General features: G+C 38.4%; 1 protein-coding gene across 2 annotated transcripts in view; it reads right to left on the bottom strand.

Annotated features, from left to right (window-relative positions):
* Positions 1-25,102, bottom strand: part of vldlr (very low density lipoprotein receptor) — a 55,769-nt gene that overhangs the window by 4,836 nt on the left and 25,831 nt on the right. The window contains exons 9-17 of one of the 2 annotated variants that reach the window (XM_079659575.1): positions 24,444-24,563; positions 23,215-23,340; positions 21,850-22,021; positions 20,695-20,919; positions 20,484-20,602; positions 11,578-11,717; positions 9,705-9,846; positions 8,620-8,769; positions 232-291 (exon numbers count right to left, since the gene is read on the bottom strand). In XM_079659575.1, the coding sequence (XP_079515701.1) occupies positions 232-291; positions 8,620-8,769; positions 9,705-9,846; positions 11,578-11,717; positions 20,484-20,602; positions 20,695-20,919; positions 21,850-22,021; positions 23,215-23,340; positions 24,444-24,563 (1,254 nt within the window). The remainder of the gene's footprint in view (positions 1-231; positions 292-8,619; positions 8,770-9,704; positions 9,847-11,577; positions 11,718-20,483; positions 20,603-20,694; positions 20,920-21,849; positions 22,022-23,214; positions 23,341-24,443; positions 24,564-25,102) is intronic. The other variant, XM_079659576.1, reaches the window with a different exon arrangement.

Genomic DNA, 25,102 nt, shown 5'->3' with positions numbered 1-25,102 from the left:
ACCATTTCATTTTGTGACAGAAAGCCCGATTGGAGGGTAAATGTTGGAAGAAGAAAAGCCAAATAAACTAATTACATAAATCTGCAGACACATAATTAAAGACAGACGTACAGCTTAACAATTAAGGTGGAGAATCCAGTTAGGAAGGAGGAAACCTGTTCATTCGCTTAGTAGAAAGCCCAACATGCTTTAAAGAGAGCGAGCAGAGCAGGCAACAGCGCATGGTTTTACCTGAGGGTGGTTGTGTTAGAGCTTTCCCAGCATCCTTTGAGTGACCTTTGGCAGAATGGTCTGTCACAGAGAGAGAGTCATTCTTACAACATGAAAACAGATCAGGCTGCAGAAGTTGTCCTAGTTTTAAACCGCACACACACACTCACAGTAGGCTTCTTTGAAAATAGACCAGATCTCAGGGGACTAAACTAGTAAATAAACGCTCGACAGATGAAAGCGGGATCTGTTTCTTGTTCACCGAGAAAGCCGCAGTCGCTTTAGCAAAGAGACGAGACATACTTCCATGACACCGTCGACACTATACACAAACGGCAGCATGTTTACACGGAGACAATGCATGTGGTTTTCCGGTTTGATACAACAGTTAAAGCCAGACACACACAAAAGGCTGAAAGAGTGAGAGGGCGACATTCAGAGGACAGAGGTCTAAAACCACCGTTAACTATCGACCAATGTCTCCATCAGCTTCTGGACAGCAGGAACAGACGGCTGCAGCAGCAATAAAACATGTACAGGTCGATGGATGCAGAGGCAGCGGAGTGGTGCTTTGTTTACTGTGAAACCACAGGCCTCTGGGGTCTGCTGTGTGGGAGTCGCAAATGAATGCATATCATACTCACTGCCAAACAATATAATGGTAGGCGCAGTCGAACTCAAAGTACAAGCCGTTATCTACAGGACATTATACTGAGACAACTGATCAGAGAGATGATCACCAGAACAGCACAGTGTCAATCATTTCAGTCATTCAATTAGTTATTCATCAAGCAAAATGAGCAATTATTTAGTTTCCACAAATTAAGCATTGCAGTTTAAAAACAAAAAAGCATCAACATCGATTCAGCAGAACCAATATACCTACATTATATATACCTACATTATATATACACCTACATTATATATATATACCTACATTATATACACACCTACATTATATACACACCTACATTATATACATACACCTACATTATATACATACCTACATTATATATACACCTACATTATATACACACCTACATTATATATACCTACATTATATATACACCTACATTATATATATATACACCTACATTATATACATACCTACATTATATACACACCTACATTATATATACCTAGATTATATATATATACACCTACATTATATATACACCTACATTATATATACACCTACATTATATATACACCTACATTATATATACACCTACATTATATATACACCTACATTATATATACACCTACATTATATACCCCTACATTATATATACACCTACATTATATATACACCTACATTATATATACACACCTACATTATATATACACCTACATTATATATACACCTACATTATATATACACCTACATTATATATACACCTACATTATATACACCTACATTATATATACACCTACATTATATATACACCTACATTATATATACACCTACATTATATACACCTAGATTATATATACACCTACATTATATATACACCTACATTATATATATATACATTATATACCCCTACATTATATATACACCTACATTATATATACACCTACATTATATACACCTACATTATATACCCCTACATTATATACCCCTACATTATATACACCTACATTATATACACCTACATTATATACACCTACATTATATACACCTACATTATATATACACCTACATTATATATACACCTACATTATATATACACCTACATTATATATACACCTACATTATATACATACCTACATTATATATACACCTACATTATATATACACCTACATTATATACATACCTACATTATATATACACCTACATTATATACATACCTACATTATATATATATACACACCTACATTATATACATACCTACATTATATATACACCTACATTATATACATACCTACATTATATACACCTACATTATATATACACCTACATTATATATATATACACCTACATTATATACACACCTACATTATATATACCTAGATTATATATATATACACCTACATTATATATACACCTACATTATATATACACCTACATTATATATACACCTACATTATATATACACCTACATTATATATACACCTACATTATATATACACCTACATTATATATACACCTACATTATATATACACCCCTACATTATATATACCCCTACATTATATATACACCTACATTATATACACCTACATTATATATATACCTACATTATATATACACCTACATTATATACACCTACATTATATATATATACACCTACATTATATATACACCTACATTATATATACACCTACATTATATACACCTACATTATATATACACCTACATTATATATACACCTACATTATATACACCTACATTATATATACACCTACATTATATATACACCTACATTATATATACACCTACATTATATATATATACACCTACATTATATATATATACACACCTACATTATATACATACCTACATTATATATACACCTACATTATATACATACCTACATTATATATATATACACCTACATTATATATACACCTACATTATATACACCTACATTATATATACACCTACATTATATATACACCTACATTATATATATATACACACCTACATTATATACATACCTACATTATATATACACCTACATTATATACACACCTACATTATATATACCTAGATTATATATATATACACCTACATTATATACACCTACATTATATATACACCTACATTATATATACACCTACATTATATATACACCTACATTATATATACACCTACATTATATATATATACACACCTACATTATATACACACCTACATTATATACATACCTACATTATATACACACCTACATTATATATACCTAGATTATATATATACACCTACATTATATACACCTACATTATATATACACCTACATTATATATACACCTACATTATATATACACCTACATTATATATACACCTACATTATATATACACCTACATTATATATATATACACCTACATTATATACCCCTACATTATATATACACCTACATTATATATACACCTACATTATATATACACCTACATTATATATACCCCTACATTATATATACCCCTACATTATATATATACCTACATTATATATACACCTACATTATATATACCTACATTACCAGCAAGGCAACATAACCAGACAGTTCAGTATCAATACAGAAGGCGATTGATGTAGCTACATCTAGAAAATGTGTGTTTTGATAGCATCCAATCAGGGCAACAGGTTTATTGCGACCTGTGATGGTTCCACTAACTGCATCAGCTTCAAGCCTAACAGTCTGAAGTTGTGCCTGATGTATTTTAGGAGTTGGCAGGTCAGCGAGTTGATGCCGCCAACATTCTTGGAAATACAGCTTTGTACCCTGTGGCATCTGATAACGTTAATGCGGCTGAATGCAACCTGATGCTTCTACCGCGGGGGAAAGGAATAAGGTACAAACCGATCCAATGGAGAACTCTATTATTATCAGTATCACTTTAAGGGTACTAAGTAGAAGGGATAAGAAAGGTTGTGTGATTGACACGTCTGATTCAGAATTGAGCTTGATCACCTGTAAGACCTTCTAAAACTGTAAAAGTGTTTTATGATTTATCTCTAATGTTTGTTTAAAGAAACAAACTGTGGAACTAAGTGAAGTCCTAGAGCCACAACAACATCTTCAGCCTGAAGAGAAACACTCCCCAGTTGCCTTTAAAGCCGGTTATAAAAATCTCTCTGTGGTAGTTTCAGGTTCAACCTACAGTGGAGAGCATTGCTTACTACTTTCTTTCACTAACAAGATTAGAGCCGGTCAAAGCTGCAGCCGCACAATGCTCTACAGTCCCGTTTGTTTCAGCTGCGGCGGCTGTAAAAAGGGATAAATATGTTAGCTGGAGGTTTGGTAAAGAGCGGCGAGGCCTCTGGCTGCAGCCCAACTAGGAGGAAGGTGGAGGAGCATTCAGTGCGACCGTAACCCCTCCCACACTAGTCTCACTTTCAAACAGCACCAGTGACAGACAGGCGAGTAAACAGTTGTGGAAACACTCACAAAAAGACACTCAGACAACCCAAGCACAAGCACACACTTGTAAAGATTCAAGAAACAAGTTTGCATGGATATACAGGCTCAGAGACTCTCCCTGGAACTGAATGCATGAACTTGCAGAAACAAAAACACCCATAATTGCATGAAATTATGCAGAGAAGAGGAAGAAGAAGAAGCAGTCTGGGTGGTTCAGTCCGTCATCACAGTGGCTGTAAAGCGTCTGGAGGCAGCTGCTCCACAGCCTGGGGAGTGAGGCTGCAGGGACGCTCACCATGAGGCCGTAACATTTCTGTAGAGCAGGCAGGATGTACAATCTGCTGCAAAGCCTGCAGGTTTCTATTGGTGCAGATCTCGTCCTACTACAACATCATAGCTCCATTTCTTAACCTCAGTCCCCTACAGGAGACCGGCACAGGGATTCTTCTCATGATTTCAAGAAGTACGTTTGATAATGTAGAGATATAACACGTTTGAGCACAAGGTGCAAACAGCTCAAGTCAAAACCCTCCTGAAGCTTTCACATAATAATAAACTATACATGTGGAGGGTGTTTATGAAAACTCCAAAAAGCATAAGAGGGCCTCTTTAAAAAGTCTCATGAGAACATACTTTATTTCAGGTCAAACTACCGTAATCTTCGGACTATAAGCCGCGCCTTTTTTCCCATTTTTCGACCCTGCGGCTTATATAACGGTGCGGCTAATCTATGGATTTTTACAGCTAACGGCCACTAGGGGACCTCCTAAATCTATGGATTTTACAGCTAACGGCCACTAGGGGACCTCCTAAATCTATGGATTTTACAGCTAACGGCCACTAGGGGACCTCCTAAATCTATGGATTTTACAGCTAACGGCCACTAGGGGACCTCCTAAATCTATGGATTTTACAGCTAACGGCCACTAGGGGACCTCCTAAATCTATGGATTTTACAGCTAACGGCCACTAGGGGACCTCCTAAATCTATGGATTTTACAGCTAACGGCCACTAGGGGACCTCCTAAATCTATGGATTTTACAGCTAACGGCCACTAGGGGACCTCCTAAATCTATGGATTTTACAGGTTACAGTCCACCACCTTTAACTCTATGGGCTCTATGGCCGGTCCGCGCCACCCACCTTTAAGCGGCGGGCTCCAGCAGGAAAAGCTGGAGGCCGGAAAAGAGTGAGACAGGTAGCGCGCAAAAGTAAAAGTGGAACCGAGAGTGGTACGAGAGACAGACCGAGAGCAAGACAGACAGACATTACGAGAGCGAGACAGTTTGTCCCCGTACCACTGGTTGGAAACCACTGCTGTAGATCACTGCCGGTACGTGCGCTGGGAGCGCACCGTTTAAGTTTGAAAGTTGAAAAGTTTGTGTGTCTGAAACGCTATGTGATACAGTACAGTTTACACAGCACATGTTCTGTAGCTACTATTGCATTAAATGCTAACACTTGAATACGTTATGCAAATATGCAACTTGTTTGTTGAAATGTTAATAAATGGGAGCTTCCTCAAACAGCCATCTCTTTCCCGACAATCCCCTCTGTGCACGAACCCTTACATATGGTAATTAAACATTAAAACACCTGCGGCTTATAGTCCAGTGCGGCTTATATATGTACACATCATTCAATTTAGCTGCTGCGGCTTATATTCAGGTGAGCCTTATAGTCCGGAAATTACGGTATATATATATATATATATATATATATATAAAAATAAAAACGACATTTTTCACCAATGTTCAACATGGAACAGGCAATTATATTTGACGTAAATATAAAGATGGGCCGTATAGAAAGAAGGACAGCCTGCACAAACTGTCAAGAAACTATGGGAACAGACTGGGTTCTCACTGAAGAGAAGAGAACAGGCTAACTAGGCAGACTTTCATTCAGGAGGACGCTGGTGTGGAGAGTTACCAGGGAGATGCTCCAGTACTTTGTGCACAGTGTCTCAGTCTACAGTTCGAGTCCAATTAGGAGAGTATGTGCGCTGAATTCAGCCGTCAGGTTCCTATACGTTTGAAAAGGCTAATCTGTGGCAGCTCAGCGAGGAGACAAAAACAACTGGATCGGAGAGAGGGCAAAGAGTTTCCCCAGCAACCTTTTCCACTTCAAAGAATAAGTGACTGATGATGGGAGGGGCTAATCTGGTACTTTGAAGATCATGATCATACTTAATCTAAAATGGGAAGTCATTATTTACCAAGTAGTGTCCGTCCAATTGTTCCCTTGTTTTTAAAGCAAGTTTAGTATTAGGTGCTCATTCATTTGCTCTTAAAAGCCATGAATTCCTGCAATGACATGACCACACAAAATGAAAACGTTTAAACTAAGGGTTTAAAAGAAATGGTTAAAGCCCTAACTTTTGGGATGAACAGCATTTATTAACCGGGCGCCAGACTAGCTACAGAAAGACAATCACTGCAACAAAAATGTTGAGGAGAGCCATCACATGAAAGTGAACTTGTCATGTCAGCAGATTCATTTGTAGTTCAACATAGGGCTGCTCAATTAATCGTATTTTTAAATCGCAATTACAAATTTTGGCTTGCAACGATTATGAAAACATAAATTAATTTTTTGTTGTCTTTTAATTCTTTATTTTATTGGTTTTTCAGTTGAATTATACTAACGTGAGGTTAATCAACTGTTAAAAACATACTGTTCACATTTTCTTTCAATAAATTGATGTTTTCAAAGTAAACGGATAATTGTTTTTAATAATTGTGATATCAATTATTGACCCAAATAAATCGAGATTATGATTTGCCATAATCGAGCAGCCCTATTTCAACATGTATATTAACGTGTTTTAAATGCCATTTTATTTCTATTTGAGATGTTTACATTTTGGATTGTTTATTTCTAGTCTTTTAATTTCTCTAATGTGCAATAGCCATTTCCCACTCATGAGTCCACAGAATTGAAGGCAGCTCACACTGGCACTGAACCAAGCAGCAGAAATGAAAAGAGCAGAACCCACACACTTTATCTGTCAGACTAGGACCACAGAGACACTTTCAACAGAAGAGGGAGGAGACGGGGCTGAGATATGAACAGCGACGGTGATAAGGCTCGCGGTAGAGATGCCAAAAACGGGATGATAACAGCAACTGACTCAGCAACTGTTCAGCTGTCACGACTAACACAGACAGACAGCTGGGCCTGTGGCTGGCATGGATACAGATGAAGACTCACAGGGAACACATTGACACTCAGTGAACATGCTCCATCAGCGGAGAAGCAGAGGAAAAAGAGAGGGGGTGAATGATTCTTTATGTTTTGCACCAAACCCAAAGAATTAGAATAAATTATGTTTCATACAATGAACTCAGTTTTGGGGGACCGTAATGAAAGCCTTCACTTTGAGTAAACAAAGGGAGGTGAAGCACAGAGGACGGCCTTTGTGTGTACAGTCATTGAAATGCACAACAGCTTTAGGTGTACAGTCTGTTGGCATGTTAAACCGTCCTAGTTTGTCTCTCCCAAGACACAACACCCCCCACGGTTTCCCATGAGGTCATCCCCACCGGCCGCTGTGCATTTTAAGGCAGTTTAAAAATCTGTCAATCTCAGGGGTTCTTAACATTTTAGATGTAATTTTTTTTTCCTATTTCTCAATGGATTATTCATAATCAAACTAAAATTGCACACAAGATTGTTTGGATTAAATTAGAACTAGACTTGTCACAAACTATCCTATCCTGTGATGGCAATGTCTCAGATGTAGATTTGATAAATGTATTCCCTCTTTCTCGTAGACACTTGCAGGGTTTCATGATTTTGAATAATTTAGTTTCTGCTCCCTTTATTGAATCACACTGTTATTCAGTCTTGCCATTTGGCGATGCAACTCAGAGTGAAAAGTGTTTGGTTTCATGGGTCAGGTCTTCATACTGATTGAGAGTGTGTACAAATTGAATCAATATCATAACAATTACATATTTCAATATTGCACAGTTTCCATGGATGTTAGAACAGAAATCCTTTTGTCTTTAAAAGCCCTGGGGGTCTATTTCACAAAGGCAATTTGCAAGGTCAACGGCATTACAGTTTCAAAAATAATTGTTGCTCGCAAATTGCAGATACATTTGGGAGTCCTGCGGTGGCCTCACATGCCAATTCAGATGTCCCTCCTTTGTAACAATTACTTTATGATTTATTGAAAAAGCACATTTTTGATTATATTAAAAATAATGAGAGAATCCATTTATTGAAATTGCAGCTTGCGTGATTCAAATCTGTGCTTGTGTTTGGGCGTAAACATGACCTGCATGAATAAGTAAAGGAAGTGTTAGCACCGCGACTCACCGGGCCTGCAGCGTAGACCGTCAGCGGCCAGCTCCTGTCCGTCGGGGCACACACACGTGTATTTGGCAGAGTGTTTGTTGATCTGCGGTGCGGGAAGACACATGTAGCTGCAGCCCCCGTTCTCACCTTTCTCCACACACCAGTTAGTACCTGAAGTAAAAGGCAACACTTGTTACCATGATGGCCATGGAGAAACAACATCTGCAAATAAGACGGCAATCATTAAGAACAAGATCGAGCCACAGGGAGATGTTCCAGTACTTTGTGTACAGGGTCTCAGTCTACAGTTAGAGTCCAATTAGGAGAATAAAACCCAATCATCAAGCACAAGATCATCAAGCCACATGATGACGTCTTTAGCAACCTTTTCAGCCACGTTTGTCAAATATATTTGTTCACAACTACATAGAAGCTTTAGGCATTCCCAAGTTAAAGGGGACCTATCATGCAAAATGCACTTTAGTACGTCTTTTCTACATGAATATGTGTCCCCGGTGTTCCAGGGAACTCACCAAGTGTCAGAAAACACAACCCTCTCTATTTTCCTCCGTACCCAAATCTCTAAAAAAGGGGCTGCAACGGATCTGATACAGACTGATCCAGATTTGAACACTTCTATGACGTCACATAAGTGTTGCTACGGCTATGGGGCCCACTCCACCAATCAGGAGGAGACAGCCACGGACATTGCCGTTGGAAAGCGCTGGAGACGCTGTAGTACATATGCCAGGCCTGTAGATGGTGCTGTTCTCACAGAATCAGCCCATGCAAAGACAGTGTTCAATTGAGCCAAATGAGGAATGGCTAAAATGCATGATCTGTTTGGTATTTTGAAAAATAAAAAGTATAAATATGCCTTATATAGGTATGGTCCTACACTATATTATTCAAATATAGCATGATAGGTCCACTTTAAGTTTTTACTGTTTTTCTTGTTCCATAGGATAACATGTGAAAACCTCTTGTGTAAACCATAGATCTTATTCCAAGTTTCTATCCAAAAATAAAACATTGACTTCCAGACGAGTGCTGAGGTTTAAAGAGTCATTCCTGCAGCTCTCTTTTCCCTCTCAGCAGATTCTTACCCGACAGCTGGATCAGCTCGTGGTACACGATGATGTCCTGCGGGTCGTTCAGGTTGCTGGCGAGCGTCACCACGTCAGCGCCAGTGAACTTGTTTGCGCAGTAGATGGCTTCATTCTCACCGTCCGTCCAGAACACTCGATCCTGGAGAGAGGACAGGAAAACAGCTTATTTTTATATTAATAGCTAAAACCTACATCGTTTTCAAAGACAACTGCCAGCTAATCAGAAACAGGATAACATGTTTAGTAAACTATAGTATTAATATCTGTATTATTTAGATACAATACAAATAATTCATTCTTTACAGACACAGAAAAAGTGTATATGTGATATTTGATGATGTTCTGGTACTAGATTATTCCGCCCACAAATGAGTGTTAGTGAGTTTGAGCTTAAATACTGCGCAAAATGGGGAAAGATAGATTTGTCATTACATATTCAACCATCTGTGTCCGAATGCCATCTGTGTGGCGTTCACACAAGAACCACCTGCCAATCAATTTGATGTTCTGCTGATTTAGAGGCACTGCACTCTGGTCTCGTCAGCGTTGAAGGATTTCGCTGCTCAAGGTGATATGTTAATCCTGTTCATCACATGTTACCGAAAAAAACGGAACTTCCTGTGCAGCAGAACACATTTCCCAATAGAGGGTGTGATGAGCACTGAATATAAAGCCCCTCATGGACTGATTATATGTTGGATCACATTTATTTTAGCTGAAAAAGGACAAAGTTAATGTGGTTTTGTTTACACAGTAATTTAGCTGTGGTGTTAGTGTATGGTTCAGTTAGAATGGTGCACTACAGAGCGTTCAGCAAATGGCAGCAAATGTGCCTGCATGTGAATAAATGTAAATGTGTGTGAAGCGAGTTAGCTTTGTACGAGTGGGTGTAGGTGAGAGAGACAGACGGAGCCCCACATGTCCATGATTCACAAAGGTTTCATAGGGAAGGCAGTCCTGATGCATATAACAGATATCGTTGTATCTACCGTTAGGACACTATAGTTTCAGATAGAAAACATGAGCTGCTTTTCACAGTGCTGATTTCAGATGAACATGGATCATGGCTCCGGATATTCGGTAGTAATCAGCAGCGAATATTCGGCCCGCGTGGGGGGGTGCGTAGTAATCAGCAGCGAACCGCTTCAACACGTGTATTTCGGTTTATTCACGGCATTCATTTTGTTATTCTACAGTATTGTTGTTTTATAGTTATTTGTTAATGTATACAACCCAATTTGTGTTCTTTGAAATGAAATGTATCTTTTTAATATTTTTTTTTAATATATATATATATCACCAACTTGCAAGTCATCTATATCTACTGTCACTTTTCACATTGAACATGTGCTCTTTTATTAAATAAACTAAACACTTTCATTTTAAGTTGTGAGTTTAGTGTTTTTGACCCTAAGAAACACTGATGCGTTAATCAATAATCCACAGCTCCTCTCTCTGCTCCAGAGGATTTAAAAAATATATATCCCAATTTAACATAACTTTACAATCACTGAAGACAGGATGTTCGAGACCCTCTAGCGTACATTTGACCTGGGATTTAGCTCTGCATTGAATTGAACGATCGTCCGGTGCACCAAAGAGTGATTCAATCTAACTTTATTCAATTGTGGGAGCCTGTACCTCCGATTTGATGTCATTGCTAAAATGACTTTGCTGATTTGAGTCATTAAAAAGGACACATTATATCAGACACCACACGTGTATCATATTTGTATCATTTCCAGACTGTCAACCCAAACTGACCGAGACTGAAAGAGATGCCGTCCCAACTTGTTCCAATCAGTAATATATTCAGCTTAGTGTGTCCCTGTTATTCAGAGTGTGTTGCAGACATTAGAACAGCAGGTACCTCAAAAACAGTGAGCGCGAAGGGATGAGCCAGGTACTCTGAAGACTGGAGCACTTTCTTCCTGTTGTCTCCGTTCAGATCCACGCTACAGAGCATGTGCAGCTTCGAGTCGACCCAGTACAGCCTGCCTTTGATCAGATCTGAGAGGAAGATGAAGCACAAATAGGAGAGGGGAGAAATAGTAGAGGGAGAAATAACAAGAATGGATGATAAATGGGAGTATATTGACGGCAGAGCAAGAAAGAAGGGATTGAATAATGAAAAGTAAAGAAAGGAGTGATACAAGGGAGAAGTGGAGATGCTCATGTTGGTCAAGGAGAAAAGAAGATGAGGAGAGAGATCTAAATCAATACATTTCATTAACAGGGACAAATCAATAGCTTTGTTCCACAGTGTAAAAGATGGAAGTACAGGAAGAGACAGAGGAACAAAAGGAGAGCCTGTGATTGTACGATCTGCTCAGGTGTTGTTAGATAATATAATTATCAATATCAAATCAACGAGGAGGGAATTGGATTACCTGACAAGGCCGTATTGTTTATTCCTTTTAATAAGTACTTGGGAGGGAAGCTGCTACCTTAGCATGCAAATTCAAACTAGGAAAGGCTTCATATTCAAAGGAAAAGTCATTCGTAAGGTTTTAAAAACAGGAATAATACATGGCAGTCGAAGACAGGAAGAACTGGACAAAATGAGAGAGGACATTTTAACATTGATTGTGAAGTGTCAGTTAAGGGGACAAGAAAGTGTTCTGCAAGTGGAATTGTAATCACTGCAAATATTCACACTGCAATTACTCAGAGTGTTGGATAAAACAACACAAAGGCATTTCAGTCGTGCTGCGGCACAAGAGTTAAAGATTCAGAGCAGCTTTTGAACAGTGGATTTTCATTTTCCTTTGATACGAAACAGTGAAGGAAAATATGCAGGGATGATGTAGACACACATGGTGGATGATTCATGGGTGTGTGTGCAGTGGTGAAGTACATTTACTCAGATACTATCCATAGTACAAGTACCTGTTAGAAATTAAAATCAATGTTTTAATGGGGAAATGTAGTTTAAACATGCCGTCAGTTTTAATGCTCTTTTATACTGAAAAACCAGAAATTCTTGTGCACAAGCAGTTAAGCTTTTATTCTGAAAATCCTTCATCTCCGGTTAGCATTTAGCATGTGGCTAATATACGATTTCCTGAAGAGGTGAATTTAGTAGCGAAATGATATGGAGTGGTGCAAACCGAAGCCTACTGATTTAACACTACAACTATAGATGTCGAGATACTACCATGCTGAATAATAAATGAAGGTACAGTTTATTTGAATACATTGTTTACAGACGAGAGTAGCATGTGACAACATCCGGAATGACCGGAAACCAAACGAGCCGAGAAGTATTGTTTAGAGTATTGATTACAGCGTTTAGAATGTGTTAAATGAAAAGTGATGAAAGAGAATATGAGGAGAAACGGTGTGTTAAGCATATATTGAATGTGAAAAGAACCTATCCTCTGTTTAAATGCAATAACGGACATTGGAGACGAGGCGAGCCGGCTGGCGGGGAGGAGCCAGCACACCATATATAAACCACCGGAGGAGAGATCCACGCTCTTGGCTTCCCTATCGAGGAGCGGATCACAGCTGTTTGTCTGACTGAACAATATTCTGTCTGTAACACTACCGCGCCTTTTTTTAATTAAAGTACCCAATTGAACTTTCACAGAGACTCCATTTAGTCTCCTATTTTAAAGCTTCTCTCCTGGTCGGGAGAATAACGAACACAGTTAACAATCTGGTGAGTTCCCTGACGTGATCTCGCTGACCGAGGAGAGAAAACCAACCGGCTGTTTTCTGGAGACGCTTGCAGCCATTCGACACACAAGAGCTCAAATCAATCGGTAAGAAGATGCCTGTTATGACAAAGATTCTTCACTAGTTAAACTAGGCAAAGTTAGATTTGTGTGTTTGATGGCAGCCGGCTGATCCTGAAAATAGCTGTGCATTTTAATGTTAAAACAACCCAAATTCATAAAATAATCACTCTAAAACCACGAGGCGTTGTTTTGTCACAAGCAGGGTGAGTTCACACTTTCTTTTGTTCCATTAACCCTGCATGCTATTAACCACGTGTGGGTGTTGAATTTTAAATATATAGTGTGTGGACATTGTACTTCGGATAGGTGCCTTGCTGCTTTCACATGGGTGTCTCTTGTTACGTTAATAGTTATTTAGCCTATGACGTAAGGGTATATAGCCCATTTAACGACTTTTTGTTAAGATCTGGAGACATAGCGAATCGGTTAAGGGCCGAGAAAGTGAAAAGTAGCGGGGCATAGTGAATCAGTTAAGGGCTAAGACCGAAGTCAGTGAAGAAAGTCCTTTTCAAGAAAGGCTTGGTTAAGGTCTAGGCCTTTATCAGTGGTTAAAACTGTTCTGTTTAAAAAAAAGATATTGCGGGTGGGTTACGGTAATCGGAGTTACAGCAGCAGTGCAGTAATAAGACGACGGTCTATTATCAGTGGCTGATAGGTCTCCATATTAGTCCCAGTTTGGCGTGTCCAAATAGCAACAGTTAACCATAGTCGACTATAAAGTCAAATATTACGTGAACAGGTTTATAGCTAGTGCGTAAGGGTTCCTAACTTTAAGTGATGATATCAATAAGATAAAGCCCATAGTCGACTATAAAGTCAAATATTACGTGAACAGGTTTATAGCTAGTGCGTAAGGGTTCCTAACTTTAAGTGATGATATCAATAAGATAAAGCCCATTTTTTCATAGTAAACTAGATAGAAATGTGGTTATTTTAAACTAAGTGTTGTTTTGGCTTGTATTTCAGGGTTTATGATACCACACCAGTGGTTTACTTTGTTACTGTTCGTTTAAAGATCACCTAGCCATTGTTTAAACTCCCACCTGGGAGCCGCATGGACAAATCTCTTTGTCTACAGGTCAGAGTGCGAAATAATCGGGTGCCATCTTGTTTACACCCCACATGTGGAAAAACAAAGACAGGGCAATCGCCATTTCGTGAAATGCTAATTCAAAGCACTCCTTTCTTTGTTCTTATGCAGCTGGTTTCACTCCAATGAGGCATTTTCCTGACCTCCATCTTGTGAAGAACGAATAATACTTCTTGTCACAGTTGGAACTAGAAGGCTGAATCAATTTTTGGATATTAGAGAGAAGGATTGTTGTATTTCCAAAGTTTTTGAAGTATTGCTGCTGGCAAATGTGTTTTGGCCGTTTTTGAAGTATTACTGCTGGCAAATGTGTTTTGGCGGTTTTTGAAATATTCTTCTTTGCAAATGTGTTTTGGCGGTTATGTGTGTTATGTGTGTTTAACCATAGTGTAAATTCCTATTTTAAAGATATTTTTGAGGAAACTAAGTTTCTCCTTGTTAAAAACGAGTCAGTTTTGAAACAGCTATTCCCTAGTGGAACAAGCTGGAATTTAAAATAGCGCACTCTGGTGGTAGTACAGAATGATTACCCAAATAGCGGAAACACCATAACATTGTGAATATTCTTCTTTGCAAATGTGTTTTGGCGGTTATGTGTTGTGTTGTTTAACCATAGTGTAAATTCCTATTTTAAAGATATTTTTGAGGAAACTAAGTTTCTCCTTGTTAAAAACGAGTCAGTTTTGAAACAGCTATTCCCTAGTGGATTAAGCTGGAATTTAAAATAGCGCACTCTGGTGGTAGTACAGAATTATTACCCAAATAGCAGAAACACCATAACATTGTGAATTTGAACCAAATTCATATTTCAAAGTCAAAACTATACTGTACAATTTTTATTTTTAACAATTTAAAATTTGCACAAATTTTTATTTTTTAAACAATTTAGAATTTGCAAAATTTTTATATTTTAATTTATTTTAATAATATAAAAAATAAAATAAAAAACAAAAAAATAAAAAAAAAACAAAAAAAAACAACCTGATTTAAAGTTAAGATCGGATGACATAGGATATTAAAATCAGGAACAAAGGTGCTAGTCGGAGGATTAGTGCTTCAATCCTTGATAAACTTCATAATTTCATTCGAATAAGAAGAGAACATGTCACTTAAAGACACTAAGTTGAGACCAGACGCAGAACCATGCACAACTGCAGTTATTAAGGAAAGGGTAAAAATCAGATCAGATGCTACAACAGTTCCAAATCTTAGATGGAAGACATGGACCCAATATAAGAAACTGTTGGAACAGTGGCAAACGAGAGGACTGCTTCCAGCAGATAATCAGCCTGAACCAACGAAAGCCCATAGAAAAGCAGTAATTGACCATGAAAATGGAGAATACCTGCGAGAACAACAAGCATGGATCAAAGCCGGACAACCCTCTTGGTATGGACCTGAAAACATTGCTATGAACAGAGCTGAAAAAAGAAAAGCTATGGTTGCAAGTCTGGTATTCCATCTGGAAGATGCCAGCCAAGGATTGACAAACAGCTTACATGTGGTAGAACTCAGCAGAAGAATGGAAGAGGAGACCAACAGAAGAATGGAAGAACTCAGCAGAAGAATGGAAGCAGAACTCTGCAGAAGAGAGGAAGAATCCAACAGAAGAATAGAAGAACTCGGCAGAAGAATGGAAAAGGAACTCAACAGAAGAATGGAAGAGCAGCTCAACAGAGGAATGGAAGAGAGACGAAAAGCAGATGAAGCCCACAATGACATTATTGAAGAGAGACGAAAGGCAGTTGAAGCCCATAATGACATTATTGCCGAAAGACAAAGGGAGGTGTCCGATAGGGTCGCTTGTCTCAAACCAGTGAAGAAGTCAACAAGAACCCAGCTGAACTAGAGTGACTGTTAACGGGAGAACAGTGACGGAGCGACGGAGACTGGCCCAACATTTTCCAGCCAGTACATAAATGGACCCCGACAAAAGACCGGGGCTGTGTTTAAAGGGGAACTTCATTTATTGTTAGCCAGAAGTGCAGTTTTTAATCAAACAATTATGTGATTTATGGAGTCAGATTACATTTTTCTCATAAACACAATTTTATAATCGGTCTGAAGTATCTGTTTTACTGGCGTGAGCTGCAGATTAAATAACATAATACTGATTGAGAGCTTGGATGAAGAAGTTGTAGGGTTTTTACAACAGTTTCAAGAATCAGTCTTTATTTATTCTTGAGTAACTTTACTGATTTATAGTGTTGTGTGTAAGGCAATATCTCATTTGAGTGAGGGGCACCAGCCCTTCATGCAGGTCACTCTCTGTGAGAATAGTTCATATTTTCCCTCCAGTTTGGAGAAATATTATTTTATCATGTTAGTTCAGCAGTGTCAACCAATCCTCTAATCCTAGAGTTATCGAGACGCATTAGCGACACCAGAGGTATTGTTTTTCGCAGCAACGATGATGCATAATACCATTACAAAAGCCATTATTGAAACAAGTAAACTATTAGAAGTGCTAATTGCTGATTTTTTTTTTTATAGTGAATATGCATTTATACCATCAGAAAACCATAAATCATACGATATTTTTGTACCCCTTGTGGGTACAAGGAGAAGTTATATTTCTTTAATGCAACGTTATGGGTTTTACATGTCCTGTTCAGAATAGAGTAATCATTGCAATATTAATTGAGCATTTTATGCTCAAAGGAGGGAGTGTCATGATTATACAGATATGTTGATTTCAGTGACGTTGTAGTTAATAAATAATAACATGTAGTCAACAAGAGGTATGCCGAAGCTCGGGCCTTCTCCAAGGAGGGAGTGGTCCAGTTTTAGATATTAGACAAATAGAAGTGGATGAATATGTCAGAACTCTGAGTAATATTATGCAAGTTTTGTCTACACAGCAGGCTAGGAAAACTACAGAGATACCAGACGAGACACCAGAAGAGACTCCTGTTCGGCCAGGTGATTGGGTGAGGGTGAAAGTTCACAAAAGACAGTGGGCTGATCCCCGGTGGACGGAAGCGTGAAAGGTTGTAACAAACTTCACACGCGCTCCGGTTTAAAGGTAAAGAAAAAGGAGCAAATTGACACCACCTCACACATTGTCACCCTTCACTGGCAACTTCCAGAACATTATTGGGAGTTAGGACTGATTTGGCAGAGCTGGAACAAAACAATAAATAGAAATAAGATAAAGATAGAAACAGCTCAAAAGACAAATTGTCTATAGATTTTTATAGATTGTACATTAATGTGAAAACCTATTTTTTTTGTTTTACATCTGAAAAAGAGACCAATTTTTTGTATGTTATTTTTGGACTCGTTATTTAAATTCTGTAACGGACACAACCAGGGATAAAATAGAGATGATGACGAGAACAAAGCCAAACCAATTGAGGGGTCCCCTAGGGATAAGAGTCAGAATAGCATTGTTGATTGTGCTCATTACACTTGGCACCTTTCTGGTTGGAAGGGGAGTACAATATTATGTAAGACATGGATCCATTAGTTCACTCATAGAATGCCCACATCACTAACAAGACTCCAGCTGTGTTTCAGAGACTTTCACTTATCCCCAGAGCCAAAAGATCAGCTGAGCAACAAGAGGAGGAGTTAGAAATACTCGGTCCCAAACAAGAGGCGGTTATAATCAAGATGATTCACCCCCTTATATGCAGTTCTTGTATCAAATGATGAGATGGGTTTAAGTGATTGGGATATGTAAGTGATGGGGATTTACAGATTAGGGGAATCTCTAAATACACTGGATCCATGTTTTAGTCTGTACCAGAAACACCCCCTGTTAAGCTATGAACAACCGATTGGTGATCTGAGCACAATTATTGAAAATGATTGTTAGACACAGGCTACTAACCCAAAAGTACAGCTTTGTACGTACAAACTCTATGAACAAAATTTCCCAGCAGACAGTGGCGACATTGCAGATATGTCCAGTCACCAAAGTTACTTATGTTCTAAATAACAGTGAGATTTAAAGTGATGGAGAAAAATGGAGACGTTCCTTTATAGTGTGTGAAATATGTGGTGCTTGAAGCATCTAGGTATTTAAATGTATGGAAGAAAGTGGTATCCTGAAAGTTAATTGGAGTAAACATGTTACAGTGGGTGAAGGCAATGTTTAGGGATATGGTACAATTATTAGAAAATATTAACTGGGCTTAGATGACATTTAACATCAAAGAAAGATAGTATGGTTAGGAAAATAGAGTGGGAAAGATTGGATTTATTTTACCTCAGTGTGTTAACTAAATAACCCTAAAAACACACTGAGGGTAGAACATATTATTCAATCTTTTAACCACTCTATAAAAGCAGACAAATCTTTATTTGTATGGAAAATGTTAAAGGTAGAGCTAGTACCAAGCCAAAGATAGTGTTCCAATCTAGAGTATTGATATCTCCATTGTAGCATGGTTATTACCTCAGGAGGGCGGAGATGAGATTGATCAATGAATGTCCAGCTGATGTGATTCTTTACATTATGAAATCATGTGAAGAAGTGAGCAAAATAAAATGCTAAAATGGAGTGAATCCATTTCAATTTATTTTATACTATTCCAAGATAGTGTATTTTTATTTTCAATTTATTTTATACTATACCAAGATGGTCTATTTTATTTGACTTTACTATTTTATTGCTATTCTAAAATGGTTTATTTCTTTTCACTTTGTAAAAACAAGTGCCTTAACACTGAGCGTGGTATGAGAACGGTTTCTGTGAAAGGAGGGACGAAGAAATGTTCTGATACCAAGCCATTGCTGCTATTTTGAAGAATGATATTGAATGTAAACACTAGAAGTTATGCACAAGGGAAAACTTTTATGTTTGAACACAGACAAGAATTTATTTTGTATTTTTGTAAAGCCGGCTGTAAAACCATTCCATTTGATTGTATGTTTGTTAATATGAGATATGTAATATGCAAAGTTCAGATGAAGAACTCATTGATTTCAGTATTATACACACCTTTTAGGTGTGTAAGGAGGGACTGTTAGAAATTAAAATCAATGTTTTAATGGGGAAATGTAGTTTAAACATGCCGTCAGTTTTAATGCTCTTTTATACTGAAAAACCAGAAATTCTTGTGCACAAGCAGTTAAGCTTTTATTCTGAAAATCCTTCATCTCCGGTTAGCATTTAGCATGTGGCTAATATACGATTTCCTGAAGAGGTGAATTTAGTAGCGAAATGATATGGAGTGGTGCAAACCGAAGCCTACTGATTTAACACTACAACTATAGATGTCGAGATACTACCATGCTGAATAATAAATGAAGGTACAGTTTATTTGAATACATTGTTTACAGACGAGAGTAGCATGTGACAACATCCGGAATGACCGGAAACCAAACGAGCCGAGAAGTATTGTTTAGAGTATTGATTACAGCGTTTAGAATGTGTTAAATGAAAAGTGATGAAAGAGAATATGAGGAGAAACGGTGTGTTAAGCATATATTGAATGTGAAAAGAACCTATCCTCTGTTTAAATGCAATAACGGACATTGGAGACGAGGCGAGCCGGCTGGCGGGGAGGAGCCAGCACACCATATATAAACCACCGGAGGAGAGATCCAGGCTCTTGGCTTCCCTATCGAGGAGCGGATCACAGCTGTTTGTCTGACTGAACAATATTCTGTCTGTAACACTACCGCGCCTTTTTTAATTAAAGTACCCAATTGAACTTTCACAGAGACTCCATTTAGTCTCCTATTTTAAAGCTTCTCTCCTGGACGGGAGAATAACGAACACAGTTAACATACCTCAAAATAGTACTGAGTATTTCCAATATAGGGGTTTCTACTCCACTACACTCTACTCAATGTGTTTTAAGCACATTTGAATTGGGGTATTTAAAGACCCAAGTATTTATTGTCTGTGTCTGTGTCTGTGTCTGTGTCTACGTGTGCCTACGTGTGCCTACGTGTGCCTACGTGTGCCTACGTGTGCCTACGTGTGCCTACCCAGAGTGATTCCATTCGGCCACTGGATGTCCGTCCCCACCAGAACCTGCCTGTCAGCTCCGTTCATCCCAGACTTCTCAATCTTGGCCGGCTCGCCCCAGTCAGACCAGTACAGAAACCTACAGGACCAAGAGATGAAGACAAAAGTAAATGTACATTATCATTTGAAGATTAAAATATCTTTGAAGTGACCTAAAGACTTCCCACCCACCCGGACAGTGGATCCACGGCGATGGATGCTGGTTCTTTGAGGCCTCTGTTGAACAGAACCTTCTGCTTGGTTCCGTTGAAGTTGGAAACAGAAATGGTTTTGGTGCCAAGATCAGTCCAGTACAAGTTCTTATAGATCCAGTCCACAGCGACGCCCACAGGAGTCTGGACGCTGTCGATCACTTTGTTGTGAGTGCCGACGTCCCCCCGTTTGTCCAGCACAGTGCTGCGAGGAACAAAAGGATTGGGGTTAATAATAGTCACACGGCCACAATAGGTTCAAGGTTCTTTCTTGTCAAACTAACTTATCTACAGAGTAATTATGTCTGAAAATCTTAGGTCACAGGCTTCTCCAACAATGCAACACAATAATACAGATAAGCAGACAATATTAAAGTATATTATATTAAGTAATAAAGTTTAAAAAAAAAAAAAAAAGTGGAATAGTGCAATACGAGTCTATATACAAGTTATTGGAACGATATATTAGATAAATAATTACAAAGTAGCAGATGAATGTTATGAAGGTCAAATCTCTACATCCAAGTTGGCCATGTAACAATATAACAGAAAAACTCATAAGCCGTCGTTTACGTTAGCAACATTTGGTGGCAATTAAAGCTAAACTCCAGCTAAATGCCAACATGTCTTAATTTAGCATATTAGCAACATTAGCCAATTAGCACTTGACAGGGTCCAGCTGTGACTGAATGTCATTAGCTTTGAAGGGCCAGGATGAAACGTTTGAAAATCATCAAATTGATTACTATTCATCCTGAGGGGGCCATGTATGAGTGCTCTGCATTTCATGGCTAGCCATCGAACAGATGTTTAGATATTTCACAGGATTAGAGACCACTTTGATTTTCTGGACAGAAACAGACTGGTGATCACCTAAGAGGGTTCATCCCGTGGACACCATGAATATGTGTTCCACTTTTCATGGCAAAACCCTAAAACCAGGCTGCTAACATGCCTGAACATGTGGATTTGAAAAAGAAAATAAGTGTTAAGTTGAAATGCACTTTGAAAGATTAATCTGTTGAAATAATAATAGATGAAGACCCAAGGCCGCTTTACATGGTGAACAAACAAAGTAATAAAGTAAAACATTTAATAAATAGAGTGTGTGTGTGTGTGTGTGTGTGTAATCTACCTATAAATGGCCCTGTGGCCTAGGTCAGCCCAGAAGATCAGCTGCTGGCCAAAGTCAGCATCCAGAGCCACGGTGTTCCTCTGCTGCTCCACGATCTGAGTGTACTCCTTCCTCTCCAGGCCGAGGCGGCGGATGTCTCTGCGGTTAGTGAAGATCAGGCAGGGCTCCTTACCTGAGGACAGGGAGGAGAAGCTTAATCGGACCATTTAGGTCTTCAAAATGGACATCTGGTTGCTAAGTTATACTTGCTGATGTTGGAGGCCATCACATGACATAATGAATGCATCTCTCAAATGTTTAAAATATGTTATTAAGGTGTGTGGGCTTCTATGTAAAAAAAAAAATCAGCCTGAACAGAGCCATACACGCCCAATTTGTTGGTAGCGTGTAACCAGAAACTACCATTTCTCAGTTAAACGTCCAACTAGGTACCATTATTGAAGAGATGATTATGGTGTGATAGAAGAGGAATCATATAACAGCCCATATAAACATTATGCAATCGATTTGGAAAACAAAACATCATGCGGAAACAAACAGTGACGGTCTTTGTCAAAGAGTGACACAATCAACAATACAGCAGCATGTGATCACACTAGAGATGGCTCTGTATCCAGCAGCAGGACAACTCTACAGCCTCTCTCATGGTATTTAACAACTTATTATATTTCTACCACATTACGGCATGGTTACATTTTCCACCATAACTCAAAATTAAAATAAAATAAAACCACAACTTGACTTATGCAGGTCTCCTTCAAGAAATACTTGTCATACATTCTTTAAAACATAGAAACTACTTGTTGATATGTGATTAAAGGATTGTGAATAAGGACAGTCTATGCTCACAATGGTAACAGTGGGGTAACCAAGAGAAGTGGCCCCTCCATTCAAATATGAATTTGACCAGCCTCGTAAATTCTGGATGTTTATTTCAAGAAGAGTCTGTTTTTAAATCTGACAGATTCCCCCGACATAATTTAAACTTGTACTCTGACCCAGCTTAACCTTGCAGACTGAAATAGACTTCGGGAGCTTCTGATCTCTATGACAGTGACAGACCATAAATTAGCCGTTATATTATAACCCAGCATTTTAAAGGACATCTTGGGTCATTTTCCACAACTTGTGCATGACAGGAAAGCTGCGCTCGATTGAGTGCATTTTATTTCAAACTAAAGCAGTCAAACACAACAGCACATCTCATAATTGTTTTTGTAGGAACCCATTATAGATTTTGTCTAGGTTAATTGATTAATGGACCAAATATTTCTTACATCATTGCTTCTGAATGAATAAAAAACATGTCAAACTATATATTTGTACATATTTGTAATCCACTTCCCTAGTTTTCTTAGCACTCACCAACAGCCTTGCAGACTCCGGTAGTGGGATCCATCTGGTAGCCGTTGTGGCACTCACACTTGTAGCCGCCCTTCAGGTTGATGCAGATCTGACTGCAGATGCCGGGGTTCATACACTCGTTGATGTCTGTACAGAGAGCGAAGAGAAGTGGGTTGAGGAAGAAACTAGTTGTTTAAATCACGTCTGCTGAATGATTTAATTTGGATAATCAGTCGTTTGCACACAGCTCTGAAAACAATTACCTTCTGAAACAGTCCCATGATATCTATTGCATGAGGTTGGAAACTAATGTGAGCTTGGGAAATGCAGAACATAATAACTATTATCACTGGATGTTTTAGCAATTGCCCTCGTCAGAATGAAATGTAAATATGCAGATGATTGAGTAGTTATCTTGTACCTGGGAGTAAATTAAGAGAATTATGCAACCAGTGTTTTCACTCCAGAGGGGATTAAACACCTCCCACTATCCAGAGCAGTGCTCGTGCCAAGTCTGGCTCACTAACAAAAGTGTTGGAACAGAGACTCCTGAATATAATCAAGAGGATTTAATAATAAACAACAACAGCCAATCACAGAACACTAAAGCCTTTGAAGGACAGAAGGGCAAAGTATGACCATGTACCAGCCTTAAGTGAAATACCTGCAGCCCTAAGTATGTGGGACCAAGCCTGTTGGATTTGTTGTTTCTAAGAAAGACAAACATAGCAACACACCTCAGTCTAAACAAACCATCCAGGACATTAACGTGCCAAGAGCTTTGTCATTTGGGATTTATTGTGAGCAACGTGATGATTAAAGCTGAAAATCCTGTCTGATCTACTTTTCTGAGGTTAAGGCTGTTGAATCTGTTGCTACGGTAGCCTACACTTCACATGAAAACGTTCAAGTAAATTAATAGCCAGTGGGAAACAAAAAATAAAAAGCTGCCAAATACAGAGCGTCATTAAAGAATCAATCTTCTCACACTATACAACTCAAAACTAATTTCATCCGACAGTATGCTTCCTCACAACTTACTGTAAGTGTTGCGGACTATCACTTACATACAAGCATTATCCTTATTTTGCTAAATTAAAATAACTTTTCTTTTGGAAAAGACAAACTAAACTGCTAAAAAAGGTATTCTCTGTAACAACCAGTTAATCGTTGAGATGCCTAGTACAAAATATATTTGGTTTGACAGTGAAAATATTTCATCAAAAAGCTCCATTGTTCAGGTGACCTACCTCCGCAGGTCTTGTGGTCGATGAGCTGAAGTCCAGGCGTGCAGTCGCACTCGAAGCCGATCACCATGTCTTTGCAGATGTGAGAGCAGCCGCCGTTGTTCAGGAGACACTCGTTGAGGTCTGAAGCACATGAAGGAAACGAGCTTTGTTGTTACTATACAGGGACAGTCATCTTGAAATAAAGACAAACTGTAGCTAAATAGTTAGTCAAGATTTCTCTATTAAGGAATTCAGAGTTTAGACTGGAAGCAAGAGGGAGATTTTATTTGGTTTCATTCAATTTATCATTTACACGATATGACAATCTTTTTTTCCTGAGCTGTAGAAAAACTCGGATGTTTAGTATTCCGATCGGCCGAGTTGTTTGATCCATGAAAGAGAATTATTTAAAAGCACTTTTCGTTCTCTCGCGCTGAAGTGCAGATTACACATTACAGGCAGAAAACATACATATCAGATGAATCCATTTGGACAGTGAGAAATGTCCTCTAGTTTGAGCCTTTCTGCCCAAATTCAACTCGCATCTTTCAAAGTATGGACACTTCCCTGCCCAGAGGGGAAGTCATCAGATGTACTCACTGAAAAGCCATTTGTCTTGTAAACAGTGACCGAGTGGCCTGTCGAGACAAATCTAAATGTTAAATCTTCTTTCTGCGTTT

Source organism: Notothenia rossii (genome assembly GCF_949606895.1).
Source record: "Notothenia rossii genome assembly, chromosome: 11".
Taxonomy (NCBI): domain Eukaryota; kingdom Metazoa; phylum Chordata; class Actinopteri; order Perciformes; family Nototheniidae; genus Notothenia; species Notothenia rossii.
Note: the sequence above shows the minus strand (reverse complement) of the source record. Positions and strands in the feature narration are given on the sequence as shown.